Source organism: Accipiter gentilis, chromosome 2 (genome assembly GCF_929443795.1).
Source record: "Accipiter gentilis chromosome 2, bAccGen1.1, whole genome shotgun sequence".
NCBI classification, from domain to species: Eukaryota; Metazoa; Chordata; class Aves; order Accipitriformes; family Accipitridae; genus Astur; species Astur gentilis.
Window position 1 is genome coordinate 50862352 of NC_064881.1, and position 26397 is coordinate 50888748.

Consider the following 26397-nt stretch of genomic DNA (forward strand, 5'->3'; position numbering starts at 1 on the left):
TTACCAGTTTAATGCTGTTCCTTTATTTTGTCTGCAGTTTTCCACCACCATGCCTGCCTTGCCAGGTAGCAGCTCTAACAGCAAACTGCCATCCACCAGCTTGGAAAAGTAACCTGGTGGCCTCTTGGGGGAGGAATAACAACTGGAGGATTATTATTTAGCCTTTAACGGACAGCTAATCTGAGGAAACACCAAAGAGGAAAAAAACATATTGGATAAACAAGGTTAGTATTTGTGCTGTGAACTGAATCTGGAGCAGGTCACAAGGCAGACTCAGAAGTCTCATACAAATCAGTGAGAAAAAAAGCAAAACAGAACAACAGCTTCTGTTAGCAGCGACAACTGCCACTGAGACCCTTGTAATATGGCATTTCCCAGCCAGCTACAAACAAACAGGACACTGGCTTCTAGTAAATAAGGGTTTGTTTTTTCCCAGACAAAAAAAGTGCCCAACAATAGTGGGACCAGCACTGCTCACGGTTCACAGGAAATGCTCACTGTGTCACCATCAGTCTAAGGGCTGTGTGAGGTCACGAGTTACATGGAAGAAAGATTAAGTCACATGCAGCAGTTTCTATTCAAAACCTCTTTTTGATAAGTTCTATTGGGGGAAAAATAGTTCTTTATAAGCTTAACAATAAGATCTGATATGGGAATAGGATGCTAAGCTCCGATTTTCATTTGTCAGAAATCATCACCTACAGACTTGTTTATACACTTAAAGTAAACACCATACAAATTTCTGAACTAACATAAGCTGTCATGCCCTGCAAATACTTTGTATTCCACAATTTCATTGCTGTATAAAGTACTGCATGTTGCTAAAAATATTTCACATTGATCTGTTGAAAAATGCACTGCTTATACAAGCTGCTTTGTTTAGACTATCTTTTTAAAGAGTGTAGCAAGCAAAACCAATACTTGTCAAAAAGCTGTGAAAAAGTTAGAACCCCCAGTATCTGCTCTTCATTTTGTTACAACAGAATCGTAGAAACCACTGCAGACTCAACCATTTTAACTTTGGAGTGTCTATATAAGGAATAGGGATTTCAGAATGCAGCTGCAATCATTTCATAAATGCACCCTGATATCCACTCCTTATATTTAAAATAAAAATACCGAGTTGCCACACATTTGGGTCCCACAGAGAAACTACAGACTGCATGCCTATTTTGACAACTGTATCACCACAAAACTTGAACCACAAATCCTTTTGCTTCTAGCTATCTCCCCCTCAGATTTTAAGGCTTCCAATGGCTTAGAGCTCATGTGGGACTCTGAGCTGCCAAAAACCCCATACCTGAGCCAATGTATGTTGAACCAACGCACTGGAATAGGCTTGACTGGTGGTCCGAGTACTATTGCAGTACAGTCAGCACTTGTACATTGAGTTTATTGCACCCATGAGAAACCACCTTCTACCTTCTGGATTGAAATAGGAACTCTGACCAACAGGGAAGGGATATGAAAAAGCACAGTAATTTCTCCTGGTGCCCATTACCACTTATTTGAGCAGCTTCCAAATGTGGGACTACAAGCTTTTAAGGAGGAAATAATTTTAAGTACTACTTGAAAACAAAGTCTGATATCACATGAGATGAAAGCACCCCTAATTTACACCTGTAATGCTACAGTATCTTACAGCTGCTGGTGTGAGAAGAAATGAAGCCTTATACTGGACTTAATTTTTATGCGAAAATTTTGCTCTTCATTAAGTTACACCTGCCCAGCCTGTATGACAAGACAACACCTGCTCAAGCCAAGCACTAGTTCAGAAGCCACTCTGAACAAGCAGCAAAGAGCACAACAACACTGGAGAAAAATTGTACTGACTAATATGTGTGATCACAAGACTCAATTTAGTTGCAGGAGCGCAGGTGGAAAGACGCAGAACAAAATCAGTACTGTGAGGTTTTTAATTGCTGCTAGCTTTCTAAAGAAAATGATAGCCTATCAAGTTGTCAGGTATCTTTATTCACTCAATATCTTAGAAATGACCTATTGCAATAAACACCACATAAAATAAGAGCAGCATCAAAACTGTGGCTTCAATCTTCCCACTGGTAGAATTCACATCCTGAAAATTCTTCCTGTGCCTGTCAAATAAGAGCTCTTCTGCTTAGCCTGCAACATTCACAAGCTGTCAGCACTTTATATACACCTTACAGGCAGAAATATGCGCGCTCTACAATCTGAACATACTTTTCTGGAGCACAAACTATCACCCACTTGCAAGAAGTCTATCTTCTCCTTCCCTCTCCTGTTTCGCTCTTGTCAGCAGGGATGTCTGCACAACGGCTGGGAGCGCTGGGCTCTGCCTCACTCAGCTGCTCTGTTACTGCTCCAGATGGGATGAAGCAAGGATAGGACTGCCTCCTTGGTGCAAACGAGGAATCAGCTCTGGGACGCGAGAGTGGAGGGATAAAGCACGAGTCCTCCATTTGGATGGGGTTATTAGCACTGAGGGGAGTGATAATCAAGAGAACAAATTAACAGGAATATTACAAGGACATAAAAAGTATGGTACTTCGAAGAACTGACATCCAAGGGCAAAATGCAGAATATTCTTTCCAAAGCTACCAGCAAAAGTCAGCTGCAGCCCAACCTGAATGCATCAGGAAAAATCCACAGGACCAAAGAGACACTTTGCAGGGGAGAACACTAGAGCACTGTCTGTATTCTTCTTCCAGGACACGGATCCGCTACCTGCATTGCTGTGACATCCAAAACTTTTACAGCAGAATCATGTCTTTAAAAAGTGCCTACATTTCTGCTTTAGTCATTCCCTATCTTAAGGACAAGATTATAGATGAAAGCTGGATCTAGATTCAAGATACATGAACAAATAATTAATAGGCATATTAAAAGGATGAAATTAGCTTAGAGATGCTGGAAAAACTGTTCCACATTTCCTTAAAACTTGTATTTCAAATTTTAAATTTCCTTAGTAGTTGGATGCAAACAAGTCACACTTTCACAGCAGAAAAAACTTCCAAAAATTTGGAAACCATTACAGCTGTTACACACCATGCCTACAACCAGAGCCACCCATTTTGAAAGAACAACTAAACTGGTAATAAAACAATGCTCTTGCTCTTCAACAGCTTCAGTACAGAAATGTTAGTGCAGTGTTTCACGTACAGAGTTCTGGAGGTGTTTTTAAGCTGTAGAAGAGTAATATCCCCTTCTGGCAAAGCCATTCTGCCTTTCAGTAGAGCAATAGCTTTTGAAATTACCCAAGCAATAGAATGCCGGCAGCAACCACGTTGGGTTAAATAACACTTCTGAAAAATGGAATTAAGGAAATAAGTGACAGGCCTCTTAAAGGATTTCATCATCCAGTTTTCCCATTTTCTGTCTCTGCTCAATTACTGCTTCTCAAACTCCTACGACTGTCCTCCCCTTCTCATATTTGGCAACCATGGGAGTCATCAGTGTTTCATTAAGCTCTGCCGCTATACTGCCATTCTGCCAAAGTTGCAGAAAGGTTTATGTGGCTTCCCTGACAATTTCTAGTTTATAACCCAGTTCTATGCTGCTGTGTCAGGAAAGAGAAGCATATGTTAACAGAAGCGAGCCAAAGGTAAGTGTGGAAGGGGGAGAGTGGGAGCAAAAGCCTGAGAACAGCTGAGGTCTGAGGCATCAGAGAAAGAACACATGCCCTGATCTGCAAGCAGGCAAATATGATTTTCCTTTTAGTGTGATCACAAATGCTGTCAAGTAAAGCTTTTAAAGCTTTAATTATTTAAGATTTCTAACCCTCCTACTAACCTACCTCCATAGGAGTAACCTGTAGTAATTCAGGTAGATTATTTCTAGCTTACTGCCCTTATAGCAATCCAGTTTTCCACTTCCTTGTCCAACATATCAAGCAGTTGCTAATAGACTTATATGCCAACATTAGCTACTCCTGCTGCTGCTGCTGAAGAGGAGGAATCAAAGGCAACACATATGACATACCCTGCTCAAGGAAAGACCAAAGAATCAATTGCTGTTGTAGATTTTTTACTATAGTAAAAATGCTTAGCAATTCCTATAGGTTGCACAGAATCATATCCTTACCAAACCACGGTATTTATTTTTGCCAGGGTACATACATTATTCAGACCAGTGAAAAGTGCCAAGTTTACTTAAGCCAGAAGCCGAACCTTTTATACTCAAACACTGACAGTGCCAAACAAGCTTTCTCCATGCTGCCGAAGGTAAGCTCACTCCAGAGAGAGCAAGGGAACAGAACATTGCCAAGAGCTCCTATCAACTGCTGAAACTGATTCACTGGAGTTTTCTGGGTTATCTGTGCTGTCCTTTTTGGCTCTTGGGAAACTTGTTTTTAACTTTTCTTCCTCTCTCGCTTATTAACCAATATTTAGAAATATATCACTTTGACACTAATAAGAAATTTGCATCACAGTGCTTAACGAGCCGAAACTGAATATAAATTAAATCTGATGCAACTTCCAGTGTGCTGAACCAGCAGTAATAAAAGAATTTCCTTTTAACCTCCACCAAAGAGCAGGTTTAGGGATATAAGAAAGGTGTTTACACCAAATAAAAAGCCGTGAACTTTCCTCACGGTCCCAGAAAAACACAACTTATATTCAACTATACATATGTATCAGTATAACCACCCAAGGCTAACTTTACAACGTCAGTGTATTTATTCCCAGGCTGTAAACGCTGTCTCCTGTTGCTGGCCAGTTAAGCAAGCTGCAGATACAGAAGGACTCAAAGGTCACACGCAACCACACTAGCGTCCATTTCCCATCACTCACAAGTGTCTAAATGTATGCGGACATATATGAATGCAGCAATCAATACATTGTTTTGCCACACTAATCCTTCCCTTGCCTTTACAGGATGTAATTAAAATGCATCAGCTGTACATGATGCCCCACTTCGACTCCGTGCGCATTACGTAACACTGCAGCACTTCACCGCTCGGTCTCGCTGCGAGATTAGACATCAATTACAGTGACATGTGTCGCCTGAAGATATGCAGCATCCCAGTTTATCCAAAGCTCAATAGGGTTTTTCGTCACCACTTCTAGAATATTGGCAAATTTATAAACAAAGGCACTTCAGCTCAAATGCACTTTAAAATCCCCGTACTCAAGAGACTCTTACATATACAATAGAAAATCTTTCAGCACCAACTCGCCAGCCTGTTACTGTTAATCAACAGTGGAGCTTTTGTTGCACTGATTAACACATTAATACCCCAGAATATGACTATCTACTTATACAGCTGAATCAAATCCTAACCAAAACCTGGTGTTAACACCTATTTTTACGTCCAAGTACAGCCAAACCTGAACTGTTAACTCTGGGTGTTCAACCCAGACTGAACTGACCCCTTCCCACTCCCTAAAAAAATCTGGTTAACGAACAACTTTTCTGTTCTGCTTAGGAAGTTTTCAATTAAAATCATACTTGCTTAATGGGGACCTATTCAATATGGGGCTGCACCCAGCTGGGAGGGGGCTGCCCAGGAGCATCACAAGGCAGCAGTAGGTGCAGCCTGAGCCCTTGCTTGGGTGCTCTGGTCCTGTGCTCCTCTGCAGTGCAAGGATTTTGTGTCTCAGAGAAACTCGGACTACCCTTCCGAACCGCTCTAACCAGCCCTCGAGGAGAGGGAGAAGCATGATTAATGTAACTAAGCAAGGGCAAGACGAAGAGCAGGGCTAGGACATCCCAAATTTTGAGACCCGCTCAAGGTTAAGACTTTTGAAATACCATTCTAGCAAACAATGGGCTAGAAGGCATCACCTAAACCCCCATTCACTCCAGCAGAAGTTTATTCCTGATGCGTCCGTTCTACATCACCAACCCCCAAGCCCTAGGAAACCATAAAGAATCTGGTTCACACTGCCAAACAAATGACTGGCATATATGTAGCCCAGCATGGCATCTGGTCAGTGTATCCAGGAACAGAACTTGAAAAGGAAGGCAAACAGACTTGAAAGTAGCCAAAAAAAGTATTTTTTTGTTGAGCAGGCAGCCAGGCAGAGTATGGTCAGCACAACATTCGCACCCTTGAATTGCAAGCAGCAAAGAAAACAGTTCATTTCCAGCCTCAAGTTGCATATATTAGAAAATACAGTAAGTACACAGCAGAGTAAAATGCAAAGAGTTGGTCTTTGCACATTGAGAAAAATCAACATCTTCTTCCCCAATTTTTAGGCTTAACTACACACGTGGAAGCCATGTGAAAACAGTGACTCAAGAAGGTGTTTTCTGGCCTCTGTACCCTTGCAGCTACCATCTGAGATCCTTCACCTTCCCAGGGATTACTGACCAGACAGTTGATCTTTAAATTTCAGCCGGGATCACATTTGCATAGGCCTTTTAAGGGTCAGTAAATGGTGCAGGCATCTGCTTCTATAATTACCCTAAGCTGACCTAATGCAAAAAAATATAATAGCTAATAAACATTACAGGTACCTCAAACTTCATATTCTAAAAGCCATTTTTTCCAGCTAGAAATGCTCAAACTGGTCAAAGGGGAAAAAAGCTGAATTGATCCTACCTACACTCCTTAGGCCATTCAAGTCATGCAGTCTCAAAGTGCTTTACTCCCCTTCTCAATACTCAAAGCCTCTCAAAAAGCCACCATTCCCATAACAGGCTTAGCAGAAGTTTATTGTTAATTGTTACTACAGTGCAAAATCAACCTTCTGGCCTTTCTAAAGTCTTTAGGACTATAGGTTTGTTTATGATAGGTATAAACACTCTGTCTGCAATCATTTTTGTCACAACTGTGCTACTGGGAAGCCCTACCAGCTAAACATCAGCAAATAGTAACACTGCATTCACTTTTAAATTCTATGCTATTTTCAAAGTGTTGCTGGATTATACATAAACACACTGATTCTTCTAACTCATTATTCATTGTTTACTTTAAAAAAGAGGAATTTTGAAAATAACCCATACTAAGCTCCTAAAGAGAAACTGCATGCCTCTACGCAGTTGCCTTTATTGAGGTTAATTCCTCATGTGGCTATATCAAGAGAAACATAAATCCTATTAGCGCTTTTCCTATTTGCTTCAACAAATCAACTGCAGGTTGTAGTTTGCAGGCATGGTTTTCCATGTAGACCATTGCTCCAGGAAAAACTCTGCAGTTCACCAGTTGTTTCAACAATCTATAGACATACAAATGCTGGTAACAGGACTATCATGCAGAGAATTTTAATCAACTGAGGGTTCCCCCGACACCCCCTCCCCCCCCCCCCCCAAAATGGTCCTCCTCTATAGCTATTTGTGCTACCAACTGCCTGCCTTGTAAGTAAAGCATTACAGAAAACCATTCTCTCAGTTGAAATGATGGGGGCTGATTAAAAAGATGGTGTTTATGTAGCCTGCCTCAAACTTTCCTACACGCCTTCTCCTGTAAACTTGTATGTTTTGGCTTGAACATTAAGTTACATGAAACACATTCTACACGTGTACCAGAGAGATTTAAAAGCAGAGCTGTTCTCATATTGAAGTCTTCTATGCTTTAGCTATATAAAAATTTTGATCATAGTATTTTGAGCTTGCAGGATCACACTACGAATTTGCAGACACAGGAAATTTTGGTAACTAGAGCAGAACTTAACCCCCAAGTCTCAGGCAGCACTCCAAATAACACACTGTGTCCCAGAGGAGTGGCTCCCCCACCCTTACTGAGCTGTTTAAAAATTATACAACTTCCATTTCTACATGATGGATAATGAGATCCATGGAGTCACTTTGCACCAAATAACTGGAATTGATAGTTTAGAAGAAAATGTAATCACACAAGATGAAAAAGACTTCTTACTGCAGACTTTTATATACAATCCTTACTTGCACATGCTACGTTTCACAATCAGTGAGGCTATGCACGGAAAGATAAATTTACCAATAAAATCTGAAGTTAAACAAGCAGAGCACACCAGCAAATAAGTCAGCAAACATTTCCTTTCCAAATGTGCAAATTATGAGAATTAGGCCCTCATGGGGACAAAGTAGAACAGAACTCTTCTCCAGACCACCAGACAAGTATTTTTATCATATTGTGAAAAGCAGTTTTACATCACTCTGCTTGTAACCTTTTTCTTGTCATTTGAATTTATAAGAGAATGGAACGAGTTACATATGAGTCGCAGGTCTAGTCAGCAATACAGCATTATTCAGTCATCCAACAAAAGAAACCTAAATAGTTTTTAAGATTGAAACCGAAATAATTTTCAAGATTGCATTTGGCAATCCTTTCATATCTGATGGCAAGGAAGTTGTACCAAACCCCTCTCCTGAAGGTTACAGCTTAAAAACATTTGAAAACTTATTTTAAACACATTTGCCATGTCAACAAGGTAGGAATCTATAGTGCAGAAAAAATAACCTTCCCCTTCATTTATCTGAATAACCTCTCACAGATGGTGACTGCTATCCAAACCAATGGAGTCCCTGGCAGAAGATTTATGACCCATGACTTTGACTACTTCAGAGAAGGGGGAAGCACTTGCTGGGCTACTCCTTAATTAAATTGCAGAGAAAGAGGCACCCTCAGCTTTTTAACTGATTAGATAATCTTAGTTTCTCATTCTGTCCCCAAATATCCTGAAATGTTCCCCATGCACTTCTTGAGCTTCTCCACTGTTATACAGCATGTCTGTATCTGGAGAGAACCAGCAGATCAGTAGGGAAGGGATGTCAAGACCACTGCTCACCACAGGTCACTAGCAATAACCTCCGAGATGCTAGCCAGTTCAGATTTGAAAACTGTGTTTCTTGCCTACTGTTATTTGTTGAAACAAAAAAAGGAAAGAAAAAAATTTTAAACTCAGTTTTCAATTCAGACAGATGACAGTTTCCTTCTGCTCTTATTTAAAGTCATATAAAGTAAGCATCATTCGATTTATGTTGCAAAAGCATTAATATTAGGAATATATCCCTTAGTGAAAAAACCCAAACCCTTCAAATAAGCACTTTTTCTAGAGAGGCAGATATAGTGCAGAACCACTACGGAAGTGATAAACTGACACCAAAGTCTAGCAACCAGAAACCTATTTTTGTCAAGTTTTTGGAATAATGATTCAAGGGGAAAAAGGAGCAGAACACAGCGCATCTGTTCTTCATTTCTGTTGTAGCTTGGAACAAAACACCAGATCAGATGCTTCCAAGGTTGCAGCAGCATCCCATCACTACATAAATTGTTTAATTTGCATCTGAGTATGATAAACAATCATTTAAGTCACCTGATATAGTCCATGTAAGACAGCAGGTATGCCTGTAATGACTCTTCCTTGCCAGAAAATGTCTGGCTTGGTAAGACATTATGCCCGACTTTCCAAATGAGGCAAGGAAAACACAGTGTATGCTGCAACTCTATTCACTACAACTAATTAACCCTGGTAAACAATCATTTATCTGAATACCCAAGGCATTTTGTTGGGTTTAGATGTGTGAAGATTTCTCCTAAAGTGACAAAGTTTAATACTAATTTTAGAATATGTAATTTAATATTAATTTTCCTGCCACCTACATGATCTCTGAAGTGTGTGAAATTGATCTCCATTCTCCAAAGAAATACTTTAATTTCCAGAAGTGTCCAGAAATAACATTTCTAAGAGGTATTAAAACACCTCCAGATCAAGAGCTCATTTAAAGTCAGCAGAATATTTTGGGAATTTGCAGATTATCCTGGGGAGCCTCAATTCTGATAGACTGAATTATTGCAAGACTATTGTTTACAGAGCAGCACAACTGATAAAAGGAGGAAATTCATGTTTTTAAGCAGTCTATACATGAGAACACATAGAAAATGATTCAGCTCAGTTTATCACTTGAGCCAGAAAGAACATAAATCAGGATCCAGAGGAGGATAGAAATTCAAGGTTAAGACGATCTGAGCAGAAGCTATACAAAATTTATCGGCATATTAGAAGAGATTGCACTGCCTCATGGTGGGACACTTGCCAAAGACGAAATTGATACTGAGGACAGAACCAGGCCACTGTACGGACTGATCCTTTCTATTCATCACTCTCCATATCAGCACTTCCATGGGGAAAAGTAGTCTTGCTCTGGAAGTGTGGTAAGGCTTCTTGAGCTGGCTGTGGAAGCTGTTTCTGAAGACTGCCTGCCACAGTAACATCTACGTTTCAGCATTACTTTATTGCCACAGTTCTGGCTTCCAGGTGATTCAGTCTCCGTTTGCAAAATGTTTGCTTCACTAAAATGCTTTTTACTTCGTAATCTGGAGGTAGATGACGAAGTTGCAATTCTGGCATTGAATGGCTGTACCTCCGAAGTTTAAGCTCATCTGACTTTTCTCCAAAGTCTCCCTCCAGCTACTATGCAAAATGTTTGCAGGGTCACATGCAGGAGTGCCTGAGCAGTTCCAGCTGCCCAGGACCTGTGTCTTCACAAAACACCAGCTCTGTCCTCTCACGGAGCACTTCTCACAGCCCAGCGGGACGGCACCTGACTTTGCTGTAGAGCAGTGTAGTGCAGCAGTCACCATTCCCTAGATACAACAGACTTAGTCTCAAATCCTTCTGTTTACCCAATCCCAAGAAGGTATTTGCATCCAGATCTTTACTTTTCAGAACACCACATGGACACAGGACATTTCAAGGTTGAAACAACTTTATAAAGCATCTACTTTACAAAGGGATTCAATATAAATAGGGACAGCTGAGACGGATGCTACAGCGACAGCACGGTTATTTAGAAGACCTACTTTCATGAGCTTGTACACTATTTTACACAAAGTGGAACAGTTTCCAATGACAGCAACTGGAAGGGGGAAACCTCGTTTGCTAGACATCCTCCCCAGCAGTGGGAATGTGGATTACACATTTTTCCCCAAATGAGGGGTGACGATAAAGGACTCTAATCTCTTCTCCATTTCAAAGCACAAGTGGAATCACCTACCAGGTCCAGCAGCACTTAAGTACCTCAGTGCTCTTGCCAGCTACTTCCTACCCATCACCGCCCCAGCTAAAAGTCTTTCCCCTCTCCTTTGCTACCTACTCACCCTATTCTTTGCAGAGTTTAGGCTTTCAGGTCATTCTGACTGTGGGCAAGTTATGCTTGCTTGTCTGATGAAAGCCTTTTAAATCCTATTTATTTCTGTAGAAAAACAAGTTGTATTCAATTTACATGCTCTGCATCTACTACACTGCAAAAAATCCACCATGAGGGTCCCCAACTGAAGACCACCAAGTGTTAATACAGTACATTGGTGGGTTTATCTACTCATGGAAAAATCTGCATCTGTGCTGTTTTGTGCCCACCATTACTCAAGACTTGAGAGAAGAATATGTTTGAGTGACATAGCTATTACAGATTTATCCAAACCAATGTAAATAAAAATCTATGACCTGTTTTTCCCTGTTTAAATAGACTTGTATTAAATTTTATTGTCAAACTGAATCAGCAGCTCAAAACTTTTTCAATATTTTCTTGCAAAATAGCCTGCAGGAAGCATATCTGAAACCTTCTAAACTGTTGTTTGGTTCAAAGAGGATGATTAAAATGGAGTCCCAGAGGGTGCATCACAACAGAAATACTGTTGCAACAAGCACACAGGAGACTGATGAGAATAGAGCTTAAGGGGCTGCAGCTTTGACAATCCTCTTGAAGCAAGCTTTATTAAAGCATTACGTGATTTGGCAACAGCCTGTTGACATTCTTTTCATTTCAAAAGTGGCCTTAATTTTATTTCCTTGAAAAGTAAGACTCCTGTTCACTAAGGAGTTCTCAGCCATTCCCTTTTCATAACCTGTTTCACAATCCACGTTCAACAGAAAACCATTTATTTGAGTCTTGGCATTGCAAGTTTCAAAAGCTGGGTGCCCAAATCTTGGTTCTGCATCTGCAAGTCTCCACCACCAGAACCCCATCCAAAGAGCTGAAAGGTTTCTTTTTACAGTAAAGAGGCAATTGCCTGCTGGAAAATTGCCCTGGTGACAATTACTTCGTAATCAAGAGCATGGAAGCACTATCGTGTTTCACCTGTTATCACTATGTCAAAGTTACCTTTCAGTCAGAATTGAGTGTCAAACTCAAATTCTGAGCAGAAAACTGAAATGCAGCTGTTGTGCATGCACATACACTCACAGGTTCACCTGACATCTTGCTCTCCTAGAGGGTATTTAGACAGAAGTATAAAAAGATGTGGGCTGTGTAAATTTGGCTGAGAGTATGTGGGTGGAAAGCAGATTAAGAGGAAGGGTTTTGGCTAGGAAAGAGGTTGTGTAAAGGTGCATATTTAAAACCACTCAATTTTAGCATATTTTCAGAAGGCTAAAGTCTGTTCCTACTTCTCCCATCCTTTCCCCACTACCCACAGGAAATCTTAGTAAAGAAGCACTAAAATTACAGGGATCCTGTAGTTCCTTCAGTCCTGTACCTGCCCCTTTCTACTCCAGAGCTGCCCTTCAAAGCAGGAGAAAACGTATAGGCTTGTTGTGGCTACAGCAAAGTGGGTCCAATATGTGTGAGAGGGAAGAACTGCAAGACAGTTCAGCGACCCAATGTTAAAAGAGAAGTAAAAAGCACATTTATAGTAGACTGAAAGAAAATGTAAAAGCTACTGGCTGATATGCAAGTTAGAAACAAAAAACCCTTCTTATGATTTAGTGGGCATGTTTGATGGTTGGACTTAATGATCTTGAAGGTCTTTTCCAACCTAAATGATTCTATGATTTAATATAGTCCCATAACCAGTTCACCACTATTAGCCTGTAGCAGCATTATTAACTGGTCCTTATTTCTACTGCTTTACTAGATCTCCTTGGGGCACTAGAAAACAAGAGATTTGGGAAAGAAGGGGAACACAGATGTCAAAGTACTCCTAAGTCATACCAAAATGGTTAGTCTCTCTTAAACCTTGGCTACTCAAGATAAAAAGGAGACAGCATGCTGGACAGCAAAGATTTACTGGTAGAAAGAAGCATCTACGTAAGGGTAAAGATGTCCATTTCCTTCTTAGGAAGTGATTATTTTTGGAGGCCTCAAGCTCTTTCCACAAATCACAGACTAAAATGTCTATTGCTGCAGAAAACGAAAAAGAAGGATTTAAGCAGAGATGACAATGAAATAAAAAAATGCTTTTAAACCTCCATCCTTATATAAGAGCTGACAGTCTGCATTTTTATACGCTTTGCTTTGTCTTGCTGCATGCCTTTTCTATTGATCCACAGTTCTCAGACCTGCTAGCGTTACTTGCATGTCATATATGGTCACTCGCACTAACCTCAGATCACACAAGCTCTCAAAAGGAAAACTTCTGAGGATTCATAGTAGTGTTTTCACACACAGTTTTTACTGCGAACACTCTTTATGCTAGGGGAAAAAAGGTATTAACATTCCCATAGTAAACAATGAAAAGATCAAGTACTTTTGTTAAAGATTTTGAATGGGAGAAAACAGCACCAGAGCAAGTATGAGACTTATTTTAGAAGTAGCTTCAGCAGATCTTACTCAGCCAAAAAAAAAAGGGAACAAAAAGTTACCTCCTGCTAAGTAATAGGAAACACGTTTTATGCCATGGGAGAAGCCTCTGAATTCCTTCGCACTCAACTTCCCTTTCCTAGTAAGGCTATTTATCCAAAGTCACACAGTCTGTATAATCCCAAAGCCAGCATGAATCCTCATGTTACCCCAGCTGAAAATCTGCCATGTGTTATCAGTTGTGCCTCTGAAGGCCAGAGTCAGTGTTACTTAAACAAAAACAGAACATTGATATAAAAAAAGCCCTGTAAGTAACAGTTACTGCACAACTGCCAGACCACGTGGCATTTGCCTTGATATGAAAATAAAGCATGTGCTCCTACTGCCCCCAGGATTAGAAAAATCTTAATAGTTGCATAGCATCTTTCTTTTAAAGGTGCCTTAAACATATCCTTAACCAAACCTTCCACTAAGGACTACATGTGTTCAAAAAATGTGGTGCTAAGTGATTTGAGGTCAAAAGATATTTTATGTAAGAGAAGAGAGATACATAATATGAAAGCCTAACCTGCTTGTTGGTTAAAAAAAAGAACAGTAAAATTAGTCTTACACAACCCTGTAGTGGGCATAAAACTAGTCAATAAATAAAAAGGATGGGTGGGGAGGTTTTATAGGGCAATTAACATGTGCCTTAGGCACAATATTTGCAGTTTGATACATTCCACCACTGGAGATGTGAATACAAACTTTACATGATCTTAAAGACTAACTTCAAAGCTAACAAGGCTGAAAAATGTATTTAAGTGTTTTGTTCTTCTAGGTTTTCTGGATCCACCGTAAATTCAGTTCTTGTCCTTAGGTTAGCCACATTACAGTCCCCTCTTGGGACAGGTCAGCTCTCAAGCCATTCATTCTTCCAAGGGGGAATTCAGATCCTGCAATTCACTCTCAGCATCAAATGCAGCTACGCCTGGGAGCCCAGATGCAGCTGGATTGTACAGGAATTTAACTTTAAGAGTCAGTTTCTTCCTGGTTAGACAAGGTAAAGTAAGGCACAACTCAAATGGTAAGATGCAGTTTTGTAGAAAGACAATTATAAATACATATAGCCTTCACATAAATGTAACCTCTGGCAGAGATGAGGAATAAACTTGACTGCTTGAGCTGAGCTGAAATAAAGTCAGTGCTGCTTTATGTTGAAGAGCTTCCTTGCCTGTGACAGTTTTTTCAGCCAGTCAGCCTTTTTTTCACTCGAATTACAGGCAGCCTCCAAAAGCTCATCCAATCCCTTTGTTCCATTCTCCCCCACCACATCTTTAAGGTTTTTAGATTTCCTTTGATCTGGGGCTTAGCCTTAGGAAGGCTATCCCCTTCCACACTGTATTGAGTCAGCAATTGATACCTTAATTCCTTTGAAGAAACATACCTAGAAGCTAACTTATCTATAACATTTCATGCTTGGTTTCTAAATACATCTCCATAATCTCCTCTTTACCTACATGCATTCTTCTCCGACAGGTATCAACACTAAATTTCAATGGGGAGATTCACTACTTCATACTAAAAGTTCACTCTATAATATTAAATCTCTTCAGCATAATGACTTCTCAGCTACCACTTTGAGATTTCTCAGAATCAGCAGTTTGAATTACTGCTTAACACATTTTTTCCATACTGGCAATTTTACATGAACTAGATTTCAAGACCCTTTAAGCATGGGCGGCTAAGCTTTAGGCTGGAAGAATTTTGAATGTTAGATAAATTTTTTTTCCTGAGATATTATGTCTAAATGCTTTGACTGAGAAATGACAGCCCAAACTGCCGAACAGCTTTTCTACGTGTATGAGACACATAGGAAACGTGTCTCATGTGAGACATGAGCAACCGCAGTATCTTGCTGATTGGAAAGCATATGAGAGAAGTAATTTCTTTTCCAAATAAAAATAACGTATGGTGTTCTGCTCTGCTTAGCTCAGCCTTTCTCTTTATTAAAATCTATTAATTAGCACTGAAATACACAGTTTCCAGAAATGCTATTCCTTGGTGTTATTGCCTAAAAAGAACACCATGCTCAGGGTTAAGCTTAAAATGACCAACTTCAATATTTAATGCTAGACTAGCTAATGTTTACTACAAGAGCCCATTAGCTCTCACAGCAAAACAGCGTAATGCCATCACAGACAGGCACTCAGATATGAAATGCGTAAGAGTCAAGGCTATTCCTGTACTGTACCAGAGAAACATCCGCAAATTTAAGTGACATTATAAAGGTAGGCAGCACACATGTAAACTGTTCATGTTTTTCCTTATTTAAGTGTACATAGTTTCTTTTTAAAAGCACTAGTGTAATATATTTAATTTATGCAGGAGAATGAGGAACAGTTCCGGTGCTGACAGTCACTTCTGTGCCTATTAACTATTCATAAAACACTCAATAGCACTGGAAAGAGCCTTTGAAGCAACAGTAAAGGCTTGGCAAAGCTTTTATCATATTAAATATAAAACATGAAACTTCATGTTTACAGCTACCACTACTCATTAGTCAGACAGCAAGTTTTTCATGCTGAAAGCAGCAACCACCCCAAGTCACAAGAGTACATATTTTTTTCTTCCATAGTCCTAATGAAACAGGCACATGGATCCCACTTTTCAGAAGAACTAAAACGGATTTACTGGTTGTGTTACAACCCAGATTGTGCTTGCATTACAACTGCAATAATCTAAAATTACCAAATTATGTTATTAATTGTTTAAAGTGTTAACAGAAGCCATGTATTCTAATTTCATTGGACAAGTTTCTTCAAAAAGCTATCAGTTTCTCTAAGTTTACACTATACCAGTCATCAGTTTCTCCTCACTTTTTTCACTCAAAATCCCTTGCAAGTTTAAAATGTATCCAAATTTTCCACAAACAGTTATGAACTGGAAATAGTTTGAGATATTTAATCCTTAGAAGCCAAGTTTAATGATGGAAGAAAATACACTGTCATTTATAAACAATAGCAGGGACTTTAATTCCCTCTCACAGATAAGCAGCATTAAGTACCAGATATTTCAGAAGACAAAGGCCTCATCCTGCTCCTATGGAGTTTACAACACATGGCTGAAATGTGACAGGGGAAGCAAACAGTAGTGTTAATACACAGAACATACTCAAGACTAACACGAAATCACTTAGCTTCTCAAAAACCGTGGACTGATGAACAAGTAAACCTAGAGTGCTGAAGGCACTGACGGTTCATTTTCTAGTAAAGTTTTAATGCTGTCTGGGAGGAACTGCTGATTGAACGGGTCTCTAAAAAAGGTTAATGAAGATTTCTAGATACCAAAACTTGTGAAAGTGCCAACTAATATAATTTAGTCTGGAGTCAGCCTGCCACTTCTTGTATTTGCCATATTTTTATATCCTACAAATTCTTCTAAACAAGTTAGCTGCTTCATTTTGAATTCTTAAGCTGCAGATAGCACGAAATCAAAGATCAAGTTAGAATTAAAAACCCACATGTAATATGTATTTGGCTTGTTCTTGTTGCTAAGCTACTAAAGCACAGTTATGACTACAAGGCCGTTACAGATTTGTAGCTGCATTTCTGACAACGCAATGCAACATAAATCTCAGCATAGCAATAAAGACAAAGATTAAAAGTCACAAATCAGAACTTTTTTCGGTAGGGGCATAGCAACCCAGGCACTTCCAGACCATTCCAATTCCCAGTATGCATCGATCCAAGCAGCTCTCACTGCTGCCTGTAGTTCTTAAGGATTTAAAACTTCGGGAAATTTAAACACATCAAGAATACAACCACTGCTGAATTGGAAAAGGACTATCCAAAGGACTATCTCTTCCAGTTGCTGAAATCTTGTGGCTTACGGAACGAGTAGGACAGGTCGTTCATCTGCCATGTCATAACTACACCTCTGATCCAGGGTACACAAACAGCTAGGAAAGCCAAATACCTGCAAGCAGAAAGTGTGTAACATCAACATGCCTACGGTTTTAATGGTGGTCTCTGATAAGACTCTTGGATGATTTCAGTGACCAAAGTTTTCTCCAAGATAAAGAACACAAGCACACACCACAAAGCCTAGTTGTTAATATTCAACATAGATCTGTAAAGGAAGTCTTTTTTGCATACCCAAAAGGCTTCAGGTTCTTCCATTTATTACAAGCAAAGTTAGTTGGTTGAGTCATCACACTTCCCCATGTGCCACTTCTCAAAAATAGTTTCTCAAGCCAATTTAATCTCACAGAAAACAACTGAACATTGCTTTTACCAAAACAAGCAGCAAAGGGAATAGTACAGCAATTTGACAGCTATATGCAACCCCTTCCAGTGAGGAATAAATATAGCTCATGTTGAGGCAGACAGATGTTGAGGTTGATAAAGGTAAACAGAACCATGTAAGAGGTAATTACCAAAGAGGCTAGGTAAGTCACCCATGAATAAGTTAACCCTTCAGTGAATCCAACATCGTTTATTCCCCTGCAGAAGGAACATGAGCCAGAGCACAAAAGATTTCAATTAGTTCCCAAAGCACTAACATTCATAACCAGCTACCTCCATTTCTTATCTCTATGGCATGGATCATCATCATTGCAACCTGACAGCCTTTTGTATCACTTCATTGATTTGCCAGCTTTTCTACAAGTGAGAGCTCTTTTCTTTCCTTCCCCCAAATCCCAATGTTATTTTGGTCACTGGGGTTAGGGAAGGAAGGGAAGAGATATTTCTCAATTATCTGGAGGAAACAGATCTGCTAGAAGAGATCACAAAAGAAATGTAAACTAGTAGACTGGTCAGTAATTAAGAGGACAGTTTATTTACACTGTCTGACCTTACTCTATGGTAAGGTAAAGTCAGCTTAGCCAGCTCTACATTTTAAATATCCAAGTGCCAGCACAAACAAGTCAACAAAAAAGGACAGGTCACTTACAAAACTGGGGTCTTCCCCATACAAAGCAGGGTGCAAGTTTTTGCATTCATGGTAGGCAGTAATTGAACCAACGCCACCAATACAAATTAACTTGCATGTCTAAATCTCAAATTACCCAAAAGACAAAACCTCAAAATGAGTTATGGACATTATAAACATTTCTAGATGAAGTTGCATGTGTTTTACTAAGCAGGGCAGTTTGATCAGAAAGCTCCTATTTGGGAAACACTTACCTATTTTAAATATGCCACCAATAGATCCAAAAAGGACATTTGATGAGCTCTGAAAATGAAAATTTTCAGGAAAACTTGGAGGCATAACTCATCAGCATCTCTCATGGCACTAACTGCACTGATTGACCCCTCTGTTGATTCAAAATAAACCAACTAGTAACTTACCATGAAAACACATTTTTAACTATAGGAAGACTGCGTGGAAGAATTTGTACATTATATGCATACAAGTTCAATCTCTTATGCCCTTTTGTCATATCAAATATAAAAATACAGATGTTTCATTTGAGATGCTAACCTTGAAATTTTTCAACAATGTTGTAAATAGTATTCAATGAACATTATTTTAGAGTTGTTTTTGAGTGCTTCTGTTTGGCCACAACTGAGCATGTTGTAAGGCACAACTGGATGTATGAGCCAAAGCAAACATTAGCAAACATATAATATGCATATATTATATATACACTTATACAGTGCACACACATAGTTGATTTATTCATTCATGAAAGCACACTCAGTCTGGTACTTCCATTCAGTTTCATGTAATATTTTCTGAGACCTGATAGAGAACATGATTTTCTGGATTTGATAAAGGTAATACCAGATACTGTTAATACAGTAAACAGTTTATTGGAAACCTAATTACAGTACTCACCATGAATTTTAACACTGTCTATTCCTATTCTAAACCTCACTACCCCACCATTATCTAAAGCTACCGGTATCATGGTTTATTCATATCTATTCATGTGTTATAAGCTAGACAGATTAATCACATAAAATGAGACTCACTAGTGGTTTGAAATAAATGCAGTATTTCACTACTAGTTGGAAAAGCCAATTTAACTGTATATTCTAAAGTACTGTAACCCGAAGCATTTCTCCATAAAAAAAGCTTTGTTGCAATCCTAATGTTGTTTCTAGGACACTTAGCTTTTAGTAGTTTAGACTTAAATCAGGTTAACATTTTTACAGAGGGAAGCAATATTAGAAGATGAATGCATATAGAAATCCTTCCCACTTAAACATGGTCATACAATTGAACCTGTGGCACAGCCAATAACAAAAACCCCCAAATCCTTTTTACCTTGTGTATTTTTAGTTGGCACAAAATCTTCCACTTCCCTCTTCCTCTGACTTCAATCAATGCAAAGATACAGAAAGTTTCGATTAACAGAAATGAGAATCACTTACCAATTTGTAACAATACAGGTGTTACCAAAGCTGTCTCCATGGCATAACAAAATTCCCTGCCAAACATTACTGCACCATGCATCACCCACAGGCGTATTGGTATCCGGTCTATGGATCCTTCACTAATGGTCTCCTCCCTACTTTCATTCTCCTTGTTCTCTGGTTTCTGAAGCTGTGCCACAGGTAGATCTTGAACTTGCATAGATTCCGAGTCAGCATTCTGGGGAGCCATTTTCATTACCATAAAAAATATATATTTGTTATATCTATATAAATAATACTACCATAACTCCACGAACAAGTTAGGGTGTCTTCTCTTTCAGCTTCTGTTCCTCAGGCAAGTAATGCTTATATTCCTCTTGTACAAACAGGTATCTTGCAACTTCTTGTATATATACGAGACATTAAGAACGAAAAGCTATTTGGTAGGAATTTCAACATATGGCTTGCTGGTTTACTGTGAGTTAGAGTTAAAAATCCATAACTGCCATTCAGTTAATACCAGTTTCATAATTATTATTGAAGAAGTGCTGAAGTTGTTATTCTTGCTACAGAGAGGTGGAAAGGCGACACAAAGAGGTGCTCCACTGTTAATCCCCATCGAGTGGCTGATTAATCTGCAACAAAAAGCAAGCATTTAAAAATTTCAATAGCATTTTCCAGGATATTGTGCCACCCCCCTTAACCATATACCCCATTTCCTGCTTAATGCTTTCCATTGTCCTTGCCTAGTGTAGGGTCTTTTATTGCACATTCCCTCCTACCTCTAAGACTTTCCATTGAAATGCAGTTACTCCTCATATTTAAATGATGCCTTACTCCCAAATTCCTCCAGTTTGTGGTCTTACATGAAGCCACAGAAGAATATATCAGTGTATTTGTCCAAGATCCTCAGAACACTGAGAACAAGACTAACAAATTCTGGGAAATTTAATGCAGGTTCCATTTCAGAAACAGCGTAGGATATTCCAGTACTATGCCAGGAAGATGATTCATCGATTACCATTTACTCACTGGCCACACAGACATCTCCGTTTAAACTTTTGGAACTTGCCAGTTACTTTGCAGTAACCATCACACCATCTTATAATGAAGATATTCCTCAAGCAAGCATGAGCAAAAATAAGCCATTAGGAATATAACTTTAAGGATTGATATTTAAACATTTAAACTTCTAATGAAGATATATACAGCATATGCACCCATCTTCACTTTCTGTACACAAGACCAGAGCATCTTACTCCCACATCCTATGACGCTTCTGAAGTCCACAAAAATAGAATGGGTACAGTATCTTCCAACAAACTTTAAAATTACTAAAATATATTCCAACCAGGTAAGACAAGCTTCTTCTGTATTTCCCCCTCCTTTGTGCCACAGAAAGTCTAAGCAGACGTACATACTGTACCACGTCAATCAAAATGTGTTTAAGCACTTAGGAGAAAAAAAGAAAGCATTTTATAAAAAGTCAGATTACATAATGTTTGTACTAGAAGTGTGACTGAACTTGTATCCCGGGACAAAACCCCTCGGGGTACGGTTCCACAACATGCTGGCTTTGGCAGCAAAGCTGGCCTAAGAAGTCCCCACACTGCATTTCCCTGCCCCTTCAGTTGTGGCAACAAAAACTTTGTGGGCTAGAGCATAAACCAGATCATTAAGCGGTGAACCCAAAAATGAGCCTTAAGAAAAAGATGACATATTTGGGGTTTAAAGCACATCACAACAACAACATTGTTTCAGCATGAGCCCACACGCTGCTCTGGAAGTGCAGCACAGGAACATCACCTTGAGAACTCCCTCCAGCTGATACCTTCCTTCGAGCTGTACCCCCAGTGGGTTTATTGCGTATATTTTGTTCTTCCATTCAAAAGAATCTTTTTGGGTCTGGGTTTTTTCTCCTCCCAGGCTCCCCAAGATTACTGGAGTTTTCTGATTTGATCACCTCAATAACAACTTAATAATATAATTCGCTTTTGAGCTAGTCAAACCTTTAAGTCATGAGATAAGTTAAAATAACTTCCTGAACTCAAGTGCTATAAACTGAGGCTTAAGTTCAAAGTTTTAATCTACAAGCATTAAATAGCTCAGAACAGAAAGGACTTGAAAAAGCATTACTCCACCCTCTCAGAGTAACAGGAAGAATTGAGATGCACTGCCTGGCATTATTGAATTATGGCACACACAGAGGTACTTATTCAAGTTCTTCATAAGCACATTGCTTTTACAGAGGTTTTTCTTTCCACCAGACAGGGTTTGGATTTGCTAAGCTCCTGCATGCAGCAGAGTTCATTTACCTCATTCCAGTAGCTAGTGCAGTACTGAACTCACATCAGGAGGCGAAAGAATGTGATTCTCTTAACCTTGCTTTAGTGTCTGAGGTTTCAACTCAATCCTTCAAGGGCTATTAGTTTATCAAATATGAAGTTAAGTACTGTATGTATTAAAAAACACACATCCACTTTTCATAACAGGTTCTGGGTGAGTAAAAACTACAAAATACAGGTTCCAGAGTAGCAGCAATTATTTTAATTACAGACTAGTCATAAAATGTTTAATTGCTGGCAGACTCAGGCAAAATTACATTCAGTAGAATTTAAAAGTTTACATATCAGCTCTTATTATTCAGAAATCACTCAGAACGTGTGTTGTATTACAGACTAAAGGTCATAGATAACACTCCTGTACAAGACGGCTTTAAAGTCTCTAGCATTTTCTTATGCGTAATTTCCCCTCCTGTCACTGTCTGTGAAGGATTTAACTCAATTTCCCTAAACACCTCGTTTAATACGCAGTTACAGAGTAGCAGAATGAGGCAGGGAGAGGAAGGCAGTTCATCACACCAGAATGTTTTATGATGCATTGGGGCAGCCAGCATACGCAAGCAGGATGACACCAGGCTGGGAGCATTTGTTACTGGAAAGGATAAAGAGGCAGGACAAAAGAGGCTATCTGAGATTTAGGCCATTTGAGCAAGACCCTTAAGGGATGACTGAAAAAGTTATTCTTAAAGTGGAAGATGATGGGGAGTGATCAGATAATTTAAGAGACAGGCATAATGGATGATAGATAGAGGTAGACTTTGAAGCTGTAATTGACACAGATAAGAACAACAGTATATTTTAAACATGCCAGAAAAAGCAGTTACAGTATTCAAGTGCAATATCAAGACACACAATGGACAGGTTTTATCTAAAGGAACAGAGAATTACTGTTCCATTATGCCAATTTTGCGGTAAGCATAACACTAGTCTTCCTACAGCACTTTCATCTGACTCCAAGTGCATGTCTAATACAAGAGCCAGAGATTAACAAGAGCCTCTCAGACAGGTCTTCCAGTTCTTTTGTAAGTCCTGCTAGGTTGTGTTCATACTCATTTTAGACCAATCCAGATTCTGCTGCTGCTTTTTCCAAGTTCATTTTGAATTTGGCAAGTTTGAATAGTGGCATTCTTCCTTACTGAAAAGGGAGACAAATTCATTTACCTGCTAGAAGTAAACATTACAGAGAATTTTATGTAGCAAAGAACTCCAAAGTAAATGATATCTAAAGATGAGCTGGATTAAAATACCAGAGAGGGCATGTTCCCATGTCTGCATCTTACACAATTTTTTTTTTTCCATGTTCGTTGGCTAGTAAAACCAAACCTTAAAATTGACAATATGTTTTTTTAATTGTAGCATTGAATATCCATTGTAATTTCCAATACAGTCCCTTTACTCATGCAGTTCAAAGACTTTATTACATGGAGTCCACCTAAGAAATAGGGCAGCTTTATTACTATCATTTTTTAAGAAGTGATGCATTAGGCTGACATTTTATCTGTCATTCAAGCAGACTAGGTACTAAGAGAGCTGCCATCCCTTCCTCAAACAGACATTAAGAGACATGGTGGCAAAAGATTTCAGAAAGACAGCTTCCCTTACATCATCTTGTTGTTTAACCCCAGCCAGCAACTAAGCACCATGCAGCTACTCACTCACTTCCCCCTCACCCAGTGGGATGGGGGAGAGGATTGGGGAAAAAAAAGTAAAACTCATGGGTTAAGAACAGTTTAATAGGGCAGAAAGGAAGAAAATATTAATGATAATAACAACAATAAAACAACAACAATAATAAAAGAATTGGAATATACAAAACAAGTGATGCACAATGCAATTACTACTCACCAACTGATGCCCAGTTAGCTCCTAAGCAGCAATCCCTTCCCAGGCCAACTCCCCCCAGTTTATATACTGGGCATGATATCACATGGTCTGGAATACCCCTTTGGCCACTTTGGGTCAGCTGTCCCAGCTGTGTCCCCTCCCAACTTCTTGTGCCCCTCCAGCCTTCTTGCTGGCTGGGCATGAGAAGCTGAACTCCTGGTATAAACACTACTTAGCAACAACTGAAAACATCAGCATGTTATCAGCATTCTCCTCCTAAATCCAAAACATAACACTATACCAGCTACTAGAACGAATATTAACTCTATCCCAGCCAAAACCAGGACACATATGCACCTTTCTGACCACCCAGCCATGTAGCAGATAGACAAAGTAATTTGAAAATGTAAACTGGCACGAGACAGCATTTCTCAGGAATCTGAGACCATACCCCCCATTCTGCCATGCACTCTCACTGTACTTTCCATAAAGTTTTAAAAAGCATTTTCATGACTGACAAAGAGTAAGGAAGTAGAATGTTGAATTTCAGCCATGGAAAGAGGTTCATGTTTGGCATTGTACAGAGGTTGGGTATGAAGAGAAGTTTAGACACAGAAACATTCCTATCTTGAAAAGTGTTTATGGGAGGAGGGGACTGATTACACTCACTCTTCAACCTAATTGCACATTTTACTTTTACCTTTGGCCACATTGCAACAGTGACAAAACCTATAAAGCGGTAGTTAATATTTTAACAAAACAGGCATGTAATACATTCTGAAAACTAATCTGTAAGTAAAATTTTAGAAAAGCTGCTCAAATTGCTTGTAATCTTATCCATTATACTTTTACTATCTATCTACGATCTAGGCATAAGTCATAACATGACTATATGAAGCACAAAACATGTTACAGGCTGGGCAAGGCTATATCACAATAATCCTGTGCCTCAAATAGGTAGCATTCACAAAGCACGTGAACCATTCAAGAACCAGAGGAAAATTACTGCCTTTCTTTAGTGTTTCCAAAGAGGAAGAGCTATATAAGGTCATATTTGTGGCCCACAAAATTCAGTGGTTTTCTTTTCCCTAGCAAGCACTAAGATGCTAGAGATGCACAAAAGCTCACACTAGACAATTATACAACACAGTGCCTCTGGCAAATGACTTCTATCTCGCTTCTCGGCATGTTTTGTAAGTTTAGGACTTAGACATTGACAAGCAGTGTTTTTTGCATTTGTGATACCATCATCTGGAGGTCAGAAAATTGGTAGTACACCCATCAATACCAAAATAAATGGGGTTAACAGTGATCCTGGCCAAATCCTTTAAGACTGAACTATTTTTAATGCATGTTTCCAGATATCTCTTGCTAACAAGGAATAGGAATGTACTGTTCAACAAGCAACTAGATTTTCTGAACCAGTGCCAAAGCATATGACTTTAATTAAGCTATGGAGTATGCAGCAAGTTACAGGTAATCACACATGTACTTTATTAAGCAGTATAAAACTTGGCAAGTAGATAACAGTTAAATGGCCCCAACTGGATACCATGAGAAAACTTCAAATCTTTAGGAGGGCTTTCTTCCTCTGAAGCCATTAGGCAATCCTTAAGGCATTTATTGGTGTAAGGAACAATTCATTTCAACACGGTAGGTGTGTACTAGTTACAAAATCCTAAGTCCTGAAGGGAAAAATAAGCACAGCGTAAGAAAACCAGGAATGAGCAAACTGAAAAGGATGGAAATGGTTCTGTCCAAACACTATTTATTGAATATGTAAGGGAACAAGGGCCAGATTGAGCAGAGGCAAAGTAGCCCCTTCTCTCATCCTGGTCTTCAAAGTTTATTGCATTAACTTCCAATCACTTATCTAGCCATCTCTTATCTTCAAGATCTGCCTCTCACATTATCACTGCTTTCTTTTACATGCCAGTACACAGACTGATCAAAGTCTTCTCAAGTCATGGAAGAGCTGCATTCAGTTTTGCTTCACAGGAATTGTTTTCTAGTGGTGTAGGAAATACTCTAGCTCAAACAACAATTCTACAGTTTAAAAGATTTCTACCTTCTTGACACTGAAAGGAAGATACACCTTGAGCCATCATTGCATACAAATGTCTTTTCGTTGTTTACCACTAACTTCATAAGGGAAAACAGCTAAGAACCAATTCTCACAGAATTTAACAAGGTTTTAATGATTCTTGTCACAGTTGTCATTGGTTCACTAACAGATCCTAATGTGACATTCTGCACAACACAGGGAGAAAGCCATAAACAAAAACCCAAGGTAGGTATACTTCTACTTCCTGAAATATTCAAATGTTTGACTGGAGACAAAAAAGTGTAAGAATCCAGAAGCTGCCAGTCTAACAGGACAAGATTTTTTTTCCCTCCCAGAGCCTTACACCTTACGCTCCTTCAATTCTTCAGTGAGTACATCCCACAGACATACACATTAG

At 39.2% G+C, this 26397-nt stretch overlaps 1 protein-coding gene across 5 annotated transcripts in view; it reads right to left on the reverse strand.

Annotated features, from left to right (window-relative positions):
- The window catches only part of SLC45A4 (solute carrier family 45 member 4), a 90376-nt gene that overhangs the window by 19192 nt on the left and 44787 nt on the right, over positions 1 to 26397 (reverse strand). For all 5 annotated transcript variants that reach the window (XM_049819743.1, XM_049819769.1, XM_049819736.1 and 2 more), the window contains one exon: positions 19788 to 20404. In XM_049819743.1, the coding sequence (XP_049675700.1) occupies positions 19788 to 20031 (244 nt within the window). In that variant the 5' untranslated portion in view covers positions 20032 to 20404. The remainder of the gene's footprint in view (positions 1 to 19787; positions 20405 to 26397) is intronic.